Source organism: Kogia breviceps, chromosome 10 (genome assembly GCF_026419965.1).
Source record: "Kogia breviceps isolate mKogBre1 chromosome 10, mKogBre1 haplotype 1, whole genome shotgun sequence".
Classification (NCBI taxonomy): domain Eukaryota; kingdom Metazoa; phylum Chordata; class Mammalia; order Artiodactyla; family Physeteridae; genus Kogia; species Kogia breviceps.
The window spans coordinates 42,200,764-42,216,832 of record NC_081319.1 but is presented as its reverse complement, the minus strand read 5'-3'; the positions used below and the strand labels follow the sequence as shown (position 1 = coordinate 42,216,832).

General features: G+C 45.9%; 1 protein-coding gene across 4 annotated transcripts in view; it reads right to left on the bottom strand.

Moving 5' to 3' along the window:
• SLC6A20 (solute carrier family 6 member 20) overlaps positions 1–16,069 on the bottom strand; it is a 47,974-nt gene that overhangs the window by 7,659 nt on the left and 24,246 nt on the right. For 3 of the 4 annotated variants that reach the window (XM_067044512.1, XM_059076670.2, XM_059076669.2), the window contains 4 exons: positions 12,482–12,592; positions 11,277–11,518; positions 9,854–10,016; positions 709–913 (listed from right to left, as the gene is read on the bottom strand). In XM_067044512.1, the coding sequence (XP_066900613.1) occupies positions 709–913; positions 9,854–10,016; positions 11,277–11,518; positions 12,482–12,592 (721 nt within the window). The remainder of the gene's footprint in view (positions 1–708; positions 914–9,853; positions 10,017–11,276; positions 11,519–12,481; positions 12,593–16,069) is intronic. The other variant, XM_067044513.1, reaches the window with a different exon arrangement.

The following is a 16,069-nucleotide window of genomic DNA, read 5'->3' as shown; positions in this document are numbered from 1 at the left end:
GAGGCGGACACAAGGAGAACAGGCTCTGTGCCGGAGGGGAGGCTCACATAATGCTGGCTCCTGAGCACAGGGAGGCTAAGCGCTAGAGGGCTCTGGTGGGAGCTGGGTTTGATGTGGGCTGGGATGAGGGGTTCCGGATGTGGGGGTGAGGAGTCACGGTTCTCCGGACACTGCCGGGTTGCACTGGAGCAGATGGGTGGTGGAGTGAAGCGGAGAGGCAGGCTTGGGTAAACAGGTTCTTTTCCCTCACAAGGCAAAGGTCTGCCAACTGCAGAATGGGTAGATGAATTGTGGTGTATGGTCTTAGGCTGGATTCTTACACGGACGGGACAGAGGAGGGGGGTGGGGGCGTACTGACGGGGCAGGAGCAGGGAAGGGCTCTCTGGTGCGAGAAATGTACGTGTTGCCCTCGTTATGTGTCAGTCAACACACATGAAGACAAAAGCAGGTTCTCTGCTAGCCTGGAGAGCTTTGAGGGCCATGTTGGGGAGTTTGGCCTTTGCCAAGGTTGGGGTGACCACTTCACTTCACTTCCCTGTGATGTGGAGAACCAGATGCATGGGGGAGAATCACGTGTACCAGGTCCCAGACTGCCCGAGAGGAGAGCCATGGCAGAACCCCTGTGAGGCTGCTGCAGCCCACGGCCCCCGAGGAGACTCCCCCTCTGCTCACCTCCCCGAGCCCCACCACCTTCGCTGGCCTGCTCACCTGAGATGGCCTCCTTGGGCAGGTAGCTGGAGATGACCTTGCTGTCGGTCAGAGGGGTGAGGATGGCGGCCGTGTTCCCCAGCATGCTTCCAATGCCCAGCATCAACAGCATGAAGAAGTAGAGCACCGACCACAGCTGGGACACCTCCATGTTTTTAATGGCCTCTGTGTAGACGATGAAGGCCAGGCCAGTGCCCTGGACGGCCTGCCCACAGGATGAAGACACCAGTTACACACCCGGGGGACTTAGGACTCCTTCTCCAGGTGCTAAGCTACTTGGGGAACCTGAGAATCAGCCACGAGAAGCCATATTCTGAGGTTGGGTGTTCCATCTGCACGCCAGCCCACTCAGGTTGAGCTGTCAGGAGCCCTTATTTGCAGAGTGTGAGGAGACATCTCAGTCTACTTGGAACACTGAGTTCCTCTCTCCTGCACCAACTCACATCATTATGGATAAAATATAGTAAAATAATGGTTGGATAATTTCTGCTTCCTGTATCATGACTGACTAGGTGGTTCTGGGAGCTGAGATGGTGGAACCACAGCTATAGGAGCCAGAATGGTGGGGAGCTTGCCTGGACGGCAGGCAACCAAACAGACAAGACTGCTCTGTGGCCAGATGCCTGGGGCGGTAACGCTGTTGTAGGGATACTGAACTGTGGAAATAGAGCCTCAACTCCTGGTTGAAAGGGCTCATGGCGGGGAGAGCACCCCCTGGCTGCCAGTAGCAGAAGCAAACCGTGGGGAAAGCTTCCATTGCAGGTCTGAATTGGGTTACCTGTAAGACCACCAGAGATGAATCAAGCAGTGAGCTTGCAACCCGAGATTTATAAACTGACCAGAAAACATGCCACTAGGAGTGAAGAGTGAGCAGGAATAAGAACTAAGATTTCAGCACCCTTCCCCTGGAATGGCAGATGTTGGATTGTCAAGATTCAAAATATAGGTCAGCTCAACAGCCTACCAATGGGGACAGTGGTATTCATCCGCCCTGGGTGCAGACCATAAGGGAGTGATCACTTCCAGAGAATTTAAAAACAAAAACAGAACCTACTGAAGGTGGCCTGCTTTTTATTACCATGAGCCGACAGTGCTAAACAATGTCACTGATAATACATGCCCCCAGAAGAGAGCTGGGATGCAATAAAGGTGAACAAATTAAATAGCAAGCATGCAGGTCATTACAGACACTGTTGTATAAAATAACAATAGCATCCAATTTATCAGTTTAAAAAGAATTGGGAACTTCCCTGGTGGCTCAGTGGTTAAGAATCCACCTGCCAATTCAGGGGACACGGGTTCGAACCCTGGTCCAGGAAGATCCCACAAGCCACACAGCAACTATGCCCGTGAGCCACAACTACTGAACCCGCGCGCCTAGAGCCCGTGTTCTGCAACAATAAAAGCCACCACAATGAAAAGCCCGGCCCTCACACCACAGAGAAGAGTAGCCACCCCACTCACCGCAACCCCACGCACAGCATCGAAGACCCAACGCAGCCAAAAAAAAAAAAAAAAATCTGTTAACCTTTAAAAAAAATAAATTAAAAATTGGACATAAAAGGTATTTAAAACAGGAGGGGTGAGTGAAAGTGTCTGAAAGTCCTTGTACTGTTTGGGAGGGAACTCAAGGTATAGTTTAACTGTAGACTTTGTTAAAGATTCATGGAAAAATTCAAGTGGAAAAAAGTCTAAATAAATCAATAACCACACAATTCTTGGGCACTGAGCCAAACTCAAAACTAAGTGAGGAAAATTCCCAGGTGCCAAAAACAAAGGATATTTGAACTGAGAGCGGGAACACAAGCAGGCCTCAGAAATCATGTGAACAGGATCCAGGCCTCAAAGGCAGGGGCTGAGGTCTGGGGAGCTGCTGACACCCTGGTAGGGAGGGTCGAGCCACAGGTCACTGTAAGCAGGGAGGAAGGAGTAACAATGTTGCCTCATCCATGAAATGACCTGGAATGGCTCCACCTACGAAATCAAAGGGCCAAAAAAACTCCAAGTTACCTTACTGGCAAGCAGAGCTATGGGCCTTTACTGTTCCCTCTTCTTGAAAGGCATTCTCTAGAGACACTTTCTAGAAGCAGTCTCTAGAAGTATTTACATTAAATATAAGAATTAGACAAACATGCCCACTCTCATTTGCACTTCCACTGTGCTAGAAAAAAATTCCTAGGATCCGCAGGTGCCATAAGAGTTACATAGAAAAGTAAAGCAAATATAGACAAATACGAGAATAAGAGAATTCATCAAGGTTGCTAGATAGAAAACCAACACAAAAACCGTTAGCTTTCTTTTGCAATGAAAACCAGCAATGGTAGAAATTGGGAAATGAATGACACTATTTACAATAGGAACAAAACAATAAGGTTCACAGACATAAAGGTAATCAAATATCTGCCAGGATTTCGTGGAGAAAATTAGTTGCAGAATATAAAAGGAGACTTCAGTGAATGATGAGAAAAAGCCTGTTCCTAAATCAAAGACACAGTTGAAAAGATATTGATTGTTCCCAAGTTATATTACAGAGTCAGTGCAATTCTAATAAATGTTAAAGGGATTTCCCACCCACCAGTGGAACTTGTCAAATTGACCTGAAAATTAATGTGAAAAATAAAGGTCCTAGGGACTTCCCTGGTGGCACAGTGGATAAGACTCCACACTCCCAATGCACGGGGCCTGGGTTCTATCCCTCGTCAGGGAACTAGATCCCACATGCGTGCCACAACCAAGGAGCACGTGAGCCTTAACTAAGGAGCCCATGTGCCGCAATTAAGAGCTGGTGCAGCCAAATAAATATTTTAAAAAAGAAGTCCTAGAATAATGTTGCTAAAATGGCCACACTATGCAAAGCAATCTACAGATTTAATGAGGTCCTTATCAAATAATGCATGGCATTTTTCACAGACCAGAACAAATAATCCTTTATTTGGAACCAGAAAAGACCCAGAATTGCCAAAGCAATCCTGAGGAAAAAGAACACAGCAGGAGACATAACTCTCCCAGACTTCAGAAAATACTACTAGGCTGCAGTAAAGAAAACAGTGTCATGGGCACAAAAACAGACATATGGATCAATGGAACAGAATAGAGAGGCCAGAAATAAACCTACACACCTACAGTCAAGCTTCAACAAAGAAAGCAAGAATATACAATGGCGAAAAGACAGTCTTTTCAGCAAGTAGTGTTGGAAGCTGAACAGCCGCAAATAAAGTTAGAACACACCCTCACACTATACACAAAAATAAGCTCAAAAGGGATTAAAGTCCTAAATACAAGTCTTAAAACCCCAGAAGAGAACATAGGCACAACATTCTGTGACATAAATCATACCATTTTCTTAGGGCAGACTCAAGGCAACAGAAATAAAAGCAAACCTACCAATGGACCCAATCAAACATAAAGCTTTTGCACATCGAGGGAAACCATGAACAAAAACATCTACGGACGAGGTGAAAATATTTCAAAATGATGCAACCTACAAGGGCTAAATTTCAAAGATACACAAACAGCACGTACGACTCAACAATAAAACAACCCAGTCAAAAAAATGGAAAAAAGACCTAAAACATTTCTCCAATATATATATATATGGCCAAAAGGCACAAGGAAAAAGTTTAACATATATAATTATGATACAAATACAAATCAAAACTACAATGTTATCACCTCACAGCAGTAGGAAAGACAATCAGCCTGGTCAAAAAACCCTACAAAGTCTACATAGGATAAATACGAGACAGTGTCTGGAGAACAAGGAACCCCTGTTAGTGGGAAGGTAAATTGGTAACAGCACAATGGACAGCAGTAGGGAAGGTCCTTAAATATTGAAAAATAGAGCTCCCATAAGGTCCAGCAATGACACTCCTGGGCAGATATCTGTAGAAAACCATCCTTCGAATACACACATGGACTCCAGCAGTCGCTGAGGTAAGATTTACAATAGCCGACACATCGAAACTACCGAAATGTCCATCGAGTTGAATGAATGGATAAAGAAAACGCCATACGTGTACACAGTGGACTATTACTCAGCCAGAAAACAGAACAAAATCATGCCATTTGCAGCAACATGGATGGATCAGGAGATGATCTAACTAAGTCCAGGAAGTCAGAGTAAGACAAATAAATGATATCACTTACAGGTGGAATCTAAAAAAGGATACAGATGAACTAATTGACAAAACAAAAACAGACTCACAGCCTTAGATAAGTAATTTAGAGTTACCAAAGGGGGAAGTTGCGGGGTGGGGGGGGAGAAATTAGGAGGTTGGGATTAACACATACACACTAATATATATATATATATAATTATAAAATAGATAATCATTGAGCACCTACTGGAGAGCACAGGGCCCTCTACTCAACACTCAGTAATAACATATGTGGGAAAAGAATCCAAAAGAGAATAGGTTCTTGTATATGTATAACTGAATCAAGCTGCTGTAAAACTCAAACACAGCATTGTAAATCAACCATACTCTAATAGCAAATAAAAAATAAATTGAAAAAAGAGGAAAAAAATGCAGACTATATTGCCCTGAGGCCTTGGTGACCAGGACTGGTGTCACATTCTTGGAGCCTGAGCAGGCTTGGGATCCAGGGCTCGGCTGTCATGGGGCTGAGAGAGCTGGGGAGGATGTGCCAGCAAACGAGCCCCACCCTTGTATCTGTGGTGCCTAGTCCCCTCTGCATGGGACCACAGTCTCTGGATCCAGACGGGTCCTCCTACTGCTGAAGCAAGCCTAGTGCACCCAAAGGATGGTGGACCCGCTGGGAGGGAAGAGCTGTGAAAAGACACCGGATCTCCACGGCTCCTGCTGGTGGGGTTCCCACCTCCAGCCTCCTTCCTTAGAGACGCCCCACCTACGAACCACGGCACCATCAGCATAGCACTACTGTAGGGGTTGGGAATCAGTCTGCAGGGTGAGGGGGGTGGCAAGTATCCAGACACAGGCCCTTGGGGTTTTCTTCGGGCATTTTCCACGTAACTTACAACCCAGGAACACGGCTTTCTCTAAGCCTGTGGGTTGCCCGAGTTACCAGAGTGGGGCATGAAGAAATGCTGCCGCCTTGTGGCCGCTTCTCATAACAACATCCTTAAAACGCTGCCCATGGTCACTTAATATTCACAAGACCTGTTAGGCACTAAATGATCCCTGCTCTCCAGAAATGTCCTGTTGTAGGTAACGGAAAAAGAACTCAAAACAGGGCCGACTTTCAAGAAAACAATGTCAAGAGATTAACTTTACTCACCCTGTTGTGTTTTTTTGTTTTTAAAGCACGTGAAAAGATGTTCAACGTCACCAACGAGTAGAAAAATGGAAATCAAAATGACAACGAGTTGTCCCCTGGCACCAATCATCAAAAATTCTCCAAAGAATAAATGCAGCAGAGGACATGGAGAAAGGGGAACCCAACAATGCTGTTGGGAGGAAGGTAAATTGGTAATAGCCACAATGAAGAGCAGTAGGGAAAGCCCTTAAAAATTGAAAAATAGAGCTCCCATAATCTCCAGTAACCCCACTCCTGGGCAAGTATCCGGAGAAAACCATCCTTCAAATACACACATGCACCCCAGTGGTCACTGCAGTAAGATTTACGATAGCCGAGGCATCAAAACTACCGAAAATCCACCGAGATGAATGAATGGATAAACAAGATGCGCTACATATACACAGTGGACTATGTCTCAGCCAGAAAACACAATGAAATCATGCCATTTGCACCAACATGGATGGATCAGGAGATGATCTCACTAGGTCCAGTAACTCAGACACAGTAAGACAAATATCATATGATATCACTTACACGTGGAATCTAAAAACATACAAATGAAATAATTGACAAAACAAAAACAGACAGCCTTAGAAATTTAGAGTTGCCAAAGGGGGAAGTTGCAGAGGGGGGAGAGAGAAATTAGGAGGTTGGGATTAACACATACACACTAATATATATATATATATATATATATATATATATATATATATATATATATATATATATATATGTATAAAAACAGATAACCAGTGAGGACCTACTGGAGAGCACAGGGACCTCTACTCAACACTCAGTAATAACCTATGTGGGAAAAGAATCTGAAAGAGAACAGGTACATGTATAACTAAATCAAGCTGCTGTAAAACTCAAACACAGCATTGTAAATCAACCATACTCCAACAGAAAGTAAAAATTAAATTTAAAGAAAAAAGAGGGAAAAAAATGCCTGCTATATTGCCCTGAGGCCTCGGTGATCCAGGCTGGTGTCATATCCCTGGAGCCTGAGCAGGCCTGGGTCCCAAGGCTGGAGTGCACTGGGGCTGAGGGAGCTGGGTGGGAGGATGTGCCGGAAAACGAGCCCCCCCTTGGACCTGTAGTGCCTGGTCCCCTCTGCATGGGACTACAATCTCCAGATCCAGGCAGGTCCTCCCACAGCTGAAGCAAGCCTAGTGCACCCAAAGGACGGTGGACCCTCTGGGCAGGAAGAGCTTTGTAAAGTCACCTGGTGTTCACGGGTTCGGTGGTGGGGTTCCCACCTCTATCCTCGTTCCTTAGAGGCGCGCCCCGTACGTACCACAGCACCATCTGCGTAGCATTTTTGCAGGGGTTGGGGATGGATGAAGTAACGAGACGTAAGCCCTCGGGGTTTTCTTCGGGCATTTTCCATGTAATTTACAACCCAGGAATACGACTTTCTCTAAGCCTCTGGTTGTCGGAGTTACCAGAGTCGGGCATGAAGAAATGCTGCCGCCTTGTGGCCGTTTCTCATAACATCTTTAAAAGGGGGGCTTATGGGCACTTAATATTCGCAAGGCCTGAGGGGCAGTAAATGACCCCTGGTCTAAAGAAATGTCCTGTTGTAGGTAGCGGAAAAAGAATTCTAAACAGGGCCAACTTTCAAGAAGCCAATTTCAAGAGTTTAGCTTTACTCACACTGTTAAAAAAAAAAAAACCCACAGGGATAGATATTCAACATCGCTGATTATTAGAGAAATGCAAATCAAAACTTGGACAAGGTATTATCTCGCACCAGTCAGAATGGCCATCAGCAAACATCCACAAAGCATAAATGCAGAATAGGGTGTGGAGAAAAGGGAAGCTGCCTACACGCTGCTGGTGGGAATGGAAATTTGTGACAGCCACTATGGCGAACAATCTGCAGCTTCTTTAAAAAACTAAAAATAGAGCTACCATACGATCCTGCAATCCCAGTCATGGGCGTAATCCCAGAGAACACCATCATTCGGAAAGACACATGTTCCCCAACCTTTATTGCCACACTGTTTACAATAGCCAAGACATGGAAGCAACCAAAATGTCCATCGACAGAGGAATGGATAGAAAAGATGTGGTGAATATATACGATGGAATATTACTCAGCCATAAAAAATGAAATAATGCCATTTGCAGCAACAAGGATGGACCTAGAGATGATCATACTAAATGAAGTAAGTCAGACGGATAATGACAAATATGACATCATTTACAGGTGGACTCTGAAAATTGATACAAATGTACCAATTTACAAAACAGAAAGAGACTCTCAGATTTAGAAAAGAAACTTACAGTTACCAAATGGGAAAAGTGGGGTGGAGGAGGTATAACTTGGGAGGTTGGGATTAACATATACGCACTAATATATATAAAAGAGATACCAACAAAGACCTACTCTACAGCACAGGGAATTCTACTCAACACCCTTTAATAGCCTATAGGGGAAAAGAATCTGAAAAAGAATAGATCTATGTCTATGTATAACTGAATCCGGTTGCTGGGTGTCTAAAACAAACACAAGAATGTAAATCTACTATACTCCAATATAAAATAAAATTAAATTCAACAAAGTTTGACAAACTAAAATATGACAGAAATGAACTTATCTATGAAAGAACAAAAGACTCACATACATAGAGAATAGACTTGTGGTTGCCAAGGGGGATGGGGGGAGGGTTTGATTGGGGGTTTCGTACCTGCAGATGGAAACTATACATATAGAATGGATAAACCAGAAGGTAGTATTCTACAGCACAGGGAATTATATTCAATATCCTGTAATATCCCATAATGGAAAAGAATATGAAAAAGAATATATATGTATAACTGACTCACTTTGATGTATATAAGAAAGTAACACAATACTTCAATTGTTCAAAAAAAAAAAGTGGCCAGCATAGCAAATATAATTCTGTAAATTATAAATAAATGTGATTTTAGTAGCAAAAGTTTTTTGGAAAAACCCAAATGTCTATCAGTAAGGGAATCCATAGGGAATTCCCTGGTTGTCCAGTGGTTAGGACTCTGGGCTTCCACTGCTGCTGGCCTGGGTCCAGTAAATTGTAGGATATTTGAATGATGGAATAAAATGTAGCTCTTACAATGAATGAATGGGAGTCCATATGTATCACCATAGACCAGTCTCAAAAATGAAATGTTGAATGAGAAAGATATCTCCCAGGACCTCTCATTTCTAGTTAAAAACTGAAACAAAACAACAATATTACTCATAAATATATACGGGTAATAAAGACGTCAAAATGAAGGTTCTGGCCTCTGGGGAGCAGTGAAAGCTTTGGGGACAGGAACAAAGGGGATTTTACCTTTATCCCTGAAATGTTTTCTTTTACATAAAAAAAATCTGAGCCCCAAATGACAAAATATTACAATTTTTCATTCTGAGAGATGGGCAGATGTGTGTTTGTTATATTATTCTTTATACTTTCCTCTATTTTTAAATTTTAAAAATAAAATTTAAAGGAAGAAAGGACACGGAACCCAAAGGAACTGTGTAGAGACTGGGATTCGCGTGCAGCACTCGGGGAGACTAGTGGGCAGAGTTCTCGTCCTCTAAGAGGCATAAGGAAGAGATATATATATTTTGTTGTTGTTTTGGTTTGGTTTGTTTGTTTGCTTTCACACCACGCACAGCATGTGGGATCTTAGTTCCCCGACCAGGGATCAAACCCGTGCCCCCTGCAGTGAAAGCGTGGTGTCTCAACCACTGGACTGCCAGGGAAGTCCCGAGTTTTCCCTGATTTTCACAGGATGTGCACACCCCTCAAGTTGCACTTTCTCTAGAGCAGCTCCCAAAGGGCCCTGTGAAGCGTGCGGGGAGAAGCAAGCCGAGACCTTGCCAGCACCTTACCGTTTCCAGCTCCGATTCCAAGCTGCAGTTTTTCATCTGTGGGAACACCTCGCTGTACTTGCTGGGGTAGGCAGACGCCAGGTAACTTTTCACCTCCTCCAGGTTGCTGACTGTCAAAAAGCCATCTTCAAGGTCGAAAGAATTGGTCAGCAGCAGAATCACCCTGCAGAACAGAGCAGCTGATTGACCTTCGCTGATTACAAAGGCCCCTGTCACCAAACCCTCTGTCTCTTCTGATTAGGTGAGGTCGCTCCAACAAAGGGAATCTGTTGATTGGTGAGCTTTTAAAGGGCAGTGTGATTGTGAACGGCTTTGAAGAAGCCTCAGATAGGAACAGTGATGATCAAAGGAACCAACCCCACGCAGCTGGGCTATTTTAACCTCTGGACCAACATTGTCTGACAGAACTTCATGTGATGATTGGAATGTTCTCCATCAGTGCTGTCCAATACGGTACCAAGTAGCTACATGTGGCAACTGAGTACTCGAATGAGGCTAGTGCAACTGAGGAACTGATTTTAAAGAATTTGCATTGAAATGGAAACCAATTTAAATCAAAATTTAAATCAATTTAAAATTTTAGTTAATTTTTTTTAACTTATTTTATTTTGGGCTGCGTTGGGTCTTCATTGCCCCACGCGGGCTTTCTCTAGTTGCGGCGAGCGGGGGCTACTCTTCATTGCAGTGCAGGGGCTTCTCACTGCCGTGGCTTCTCTTGTTGCGCAGCACGGGCTCTAGGCGCACAGGCTTCAGCAGTTGTGGCACGTGGGCTCAGTAGTTGTGGCTCGCGGGCTCTAGATTGCAGGCTCAGTAGTTGTGGTGCACGGGCTTAGTTGCTCGGTGGCATTTGGGATCTTCCCGGACCAGGGCTCGAACCCGTGTCCCCTGCATTGGCAGGCGGATTCTCAACCACTGCGCCACCAGGGAAGTCCCCCAAATTTTAGTTAATTTAAAATCAATTTACATTTAAATGTTTACACTAGCCCCTGGTGGCTAGCGACTACAGTATTGGACAGCATACCTTCTTGATGATGTTTCTTATATTTTGGGTAAGGGGCAGCAGAAAGTAGATCCTGCAATCTCCATGGCTCAGCTGGAGAGCTCTTGGTTACCTCTGAGGTGGGGAGATGGGGTAGAAGAAACTAAGGTTTATCTGTTGAATGCCCTACTGGTGCTAAGTGGTTTGAATACACAAAACTGCCCTCATCCCTTCAGGCAGACGCCGACTTGCCTTATGCTCATCAGCTGCTGGTGGTTCTGATTTGAACCTTGGATTGAGGACAGCAAAGCCTGTGCCCTTTGCCCCACACCCCTTGACTTCTGGTGTCTGCCTCCTCCCAGGGACCCTTTCAGCTCGGGCCTTTGGAGGCTCACTGCCCACCCCCGCTTGAGGCCTGGGGCCCAACAGATGGCCCAGGCTTACTTGTTCAAGCAGCTTTCGTAGTTGAAGGTGGCCTTGAAGCCATAGATAGAGAAGGTGACGACGCTGGCAAAGATGGAGGTGGAGCTGTTGATGGCGGACACGATGACGGCGTGCTTCTGGCAGTTGTTGGAGGGCTCGTTGTAGCTGGCGAAGGCAATGAGGCTGCCAAACCCCAAGCCGAGCGAGAAGAAGATCTGGGTGGCTGCGTTGATCCAGGCCTTGGGGTTGGCCAGCTGCTCCATCTGGAAAGCCAGCAGGGACAGGGCTGGAGAACCCCGGGTGGGAATCCCAGACTCTCAGATCAGCAGGGGGCAGGAGGCCCAGACAGGGGAAGGAATTGCCCGTGGCACACAGCCAGCCAGAGGCAGGCCTGGGGCCCGAACCCAGCTCTCCTGGCCCCATGCGTGCCCAGCCCAGTCCTCAGCAGATAAAACGCATCCTCACGTCCTACCCTCCACTGCCTCTTAGCCGCAGGAGGTGTGCAATTGAAAAGTGTAGGGTAAAATAGCTTTTAAAGGTATTGAGCCCCTGATCCATGACCCAGGCACTGCACGGGTCTGGGCCTCCAGAAATGGTGGTGCTGGTGTCTATGTCTGGGTTGTACCTCAGCACTAATGTTAGGGGGCATTTGGAATGTGATGGGGGCACTAATAGGGGGGTGCTGCCAAAGTCATTTTGTTTCCAGGGACCAGATTTGCTAAATGAATAACTTGTCTTGCCCCAAAGGCAATGGTGGCCTCCCTTGATTAGCATCAGCTGTGGGGTGACTGGGGAGCGGGGTGCCTGGGACTGGATCATGGAGAGCCCTGCGGGGTACGGATGCACCCCTGTCGGGAGTGGGGTGCATGGAGGTGCAAGCTGACTGGCATGGCGCTCCTGGTAAACAACTTGGTCCGCAGGCTGGAGGGAGGGTTTGGGGTGAGACTGGGGTGAAGGCCAGACGTGGGGCTGGGGCAGCAGTCGTTTGGGGGCAGTGAGGACAAAGAGGAGGGTGGACGGAAGATGTAATGTCCCAGAATTAGCAGGGCATAGGGACTGCCTGTTTGAGGACGGAATCCACGCCCCTCCACTGCCTGGCGGGCTCACACCCACCTTCCCCGGGTCCACTACTGTTACCCTCACCCTTGGTCTTCCCCCTTCCACCCATCCTGGAAGGTGGCAGGATGAATGGGGGTGCCCTCGGGCCCCTCCCCTCCAGCCCATACCTTGGGAGTGAACATGTATGCCAGGCCATTGGTGGCTCCGTGGAGCGTGAGGCCCCTGACCAGGTAGATGATGAGCACGCAGTAGGGCAGCAACGCAGTGAAGTACACCACCTGCGGGCACCAGAGGGCAGGGTCAGCCTCCTGGAGATGCAGTGACTACAGGGCCCTTTTGCCCAGGGCAGACCCGCCATCCCCACGAAACACCATGGCACTGTCTTGGCTGTTCGGGCTACTGATAGCTGGAAAGGTTTCGAGATTCTTGGTCAGGCACAGGTTCCGAGTTTGGGAAACTGGGTGGTGGGATGTGGATGCCCACGTGTGTGACCACCAGGAAATCTCTTATTTAGTGGAGAAGAAGGAACAGGTCCTAGAGACCTCTGTCCTCCACTCTCCCTTCAACCTGAGCTTCTTCCAAGGGTTTGAGGCAGCCCACAAAAATACATCACACATTAACATTTAAAAACTGCTAGATAAAGATACCTGTGTAAAAAGAAAATGTGGGCAATCCAGTAAGACAAGCCCGAAGAAAAAAAGGCAGCCCACAGAAGAGGTGTGTGAGGTGCTACCCAGTTTCTGAGCCAGATTGATCTCTGAGCTTCCTCGTGGCCCAAGCAAAGCAGGAAGCACAATCACAAGATTTATATTGTCTCTGAAAGGAAAAAAAAAAGTCCAAGAGCTTGGAGGAAGGTCAGGTATCCCCAGGACTGGAGCCTGAGAGAAGCTTAGCCATGGGTGCTATAAAGGAAAAGTCTTGACACTGGTGTTCCTATAATAAATAAAATAGAAATTCAGTGATTTTTTATGAAAGGCCTCACTTCCAGAGGCTTTAAAATTGCACATCAATGGAATTTTTTGTGAACCAAAACCTTTCCCTACTGACGTATGTCATGGGTTCAATGATGTTTTAGCTTTGGTTTTCATGGTGGATTTAGAAGTAGCCTCTTGTATTCTGGGTAATTTTAACTTTTACAAAGCCTTACAATAGGGACCTTCAAGTGCATGGATGTCCATCCAGGACTGGAATTTTTTTTCTGTATATCAACTTGTATGTGCACAAGAGCCCCATATATAAAGCAATGAAATACTTTGCAAGCTTGTTTTGTTTGTTTGTTTTTGGTGAGAGCAGTTCCCTTAATGTTTACATCCTCCTATGAGAAATACAGCTGGTGACCCAAGTCCAGATGAGCCTGAGTTGCACCTGGCCCTCCATTCCCACTGAGGTGTGGCACCCATCTTCCCATGAATTTCCAAGGTCACCAGAGTGGTGCTCTGTCCCCTCTGACCCTGGGAATGGCAGGCAGAAGTGGGGTGTGTCTTCTGTGACTGCTTCTTAACCAAAAACACAGAACTTGAGATGAGTAATAAATCCACCTGAGATTACAAGAAGATAAACCAGGTCTGAGGTGGAAGTGGATAGGTGGAAAGAGAGGGCATCTGGCCAGTGAGCTGAAGGAAATCAAGAGACAACAGGGGAGGGGTGACCAATGTCCGTAACCACTGGACACTTAGAGGGCACTTAGAGCAAGCCCTTGGAATCTGCCCCCTTTCCCTCAGGTGAACAAGTTTCCCGGAAGGCTCTCTGGAGTCGAGACCAGGCTGGCTCACTTCTCCCCCTTCAGGGAAGCTGGCAGGATTGCTGGACACATGATCCAGCCTGAACTATTGGGAAAAACCATTTCTAAATAATCTGAAAAAAAAAAATCTTGGAGGGGTAAAAAGCAGATTCCAACAGAGAAGGCCAGGATATGGCACACAGTCTGTAACAAAATTAATTCCCATAAATAGAGCTGTTGGAGCTCATACAACTCAACAACAAGAAGAAAACACAACCCAATCCAAAAATGGGCAGAAGACCTAAATAGACATTTCTCCAAAGAAGACATACAGATGGCCAACAGGCACATGAAAAGATGCTCAACATCGCTAATCATTAGAGAAATGCAAATCAAAACTGCAATGAGGTACCACCTCACACTGGTCAGAATGGCTATCATTAAAAAGTCTACAAGGGCTTCCCTGGTGGCGCAGTGGTTGAGAATCCGCCTGCCGATGCAGGAGACACGGGTTCGTGCCCTGGTCCGGGAAGATCCCACATGCCGCGGAGCAACTAAGCCCGTGAGCCATGGCCGCTGAGCCTGCGCGTCCGGAGCCTGTGCTCCGCAACGGGAGAGGCCACAACAGTGAGAGGCCCGCATACCGCACAAAAAAAAAAAAAAAAAAAAAAAAAAGTCTACAAATAACAAATGCTGGAGAGGGTATGGAGAAAAGGGAACCCTCCTACACTGTTGGTGGGAATGTAAGTTGGTGCAGCCACTATGGAAAACTAGTGTGGAAGTTCCTCAGAAAACTAAAAATAGAGTTGCCATGTGATCCAGCAATCCCACTCCTGGGCATATATCCAGTCAAAATTATAATTCAAAAAGCTACATGCACCCCTATGTTCACAGCAGCACTGTTTGCAATACCCAGGACATGGAAACAACCTAAATGTCTATCGACAGATGAATGGGTAAAGAAGATGTGGTACATATGTAAACAATGGACTATTACTCAGCCATAAAAAGAATGAAATAATGCCATCTGCAGCCACATGGATGGACCTAGAGATGATCATACTAAGTGAAGTATGTCAGAAAGAGAAGGACAAATACCATATGATATCACTTACATGTGGAATCCAAAATATGACACAAATGAACTTATCTACAAAACAGAGACTCACATAGAGAACAGGGGAGGGTTGGATTGGGAGTTTGGGATTAGCAGTTGCAAACTATTATATATAGGATCAATAAACAACAAGGTCCTATTGTATAGTACAGGGAATTATATTAAATATCCTGTAATAAACCATAATGGAAAAGATATGAAAAAGAATATATATAAATGAATCACTTTGCTATAACCCAGAAACTAACACAACATTGTAAATCAGCTATACTTCAATTTAAAAAAATAACTAAAGAGAGCTGTTGGGACACTTCTATCATGGAGAGAGGTGTGGTTTAAGCAGAGGAAATAGACACTACGAATGAGTAAGTTTTCATGGCGTGACATGTCCTCATCTAACAAGTTTCTAAATGATCTGGAAAAGGGATGGCCTCATTAAATCTCCAAGTTTGCAGATATTGCCCTCAGATCTTTTGGATCATGGTCATGATAATCTGGCATAGACCAACCAAAGAACTTTTTTTTATGAGCATAAACTATCGGGCAAGCTTCAAGACGGGACAGAGTGAGTTGCCGCAGACTCTAAGCTTTCCCCAGGAAGATTCACTAGTCCCTCAGCTCGGCGGTGAGATGGGGTGTTGTTAGGGCTAAGATGCCGGCCACCATGAGGTCTCGGAAACCAAAAGAAGATGTCCTACTAGGCATGGTACTGGGGCATCACAGGACACCTAAAATACCGTGGGTAGTTCTGGTCTTGATGCCTCAAGAAACACATGGTGGGGCTGGAGAAGGCAACTCAGATGGCCAAGAGGATGAGGACAGGTGGACTCTTGGGACCTTCAGAAGGGAAAAGCTGGGGGATTAAGTCATGAAAAGTGTCGGCAGACAGGAGATGGCTCACCAAACCGAGATGATGGG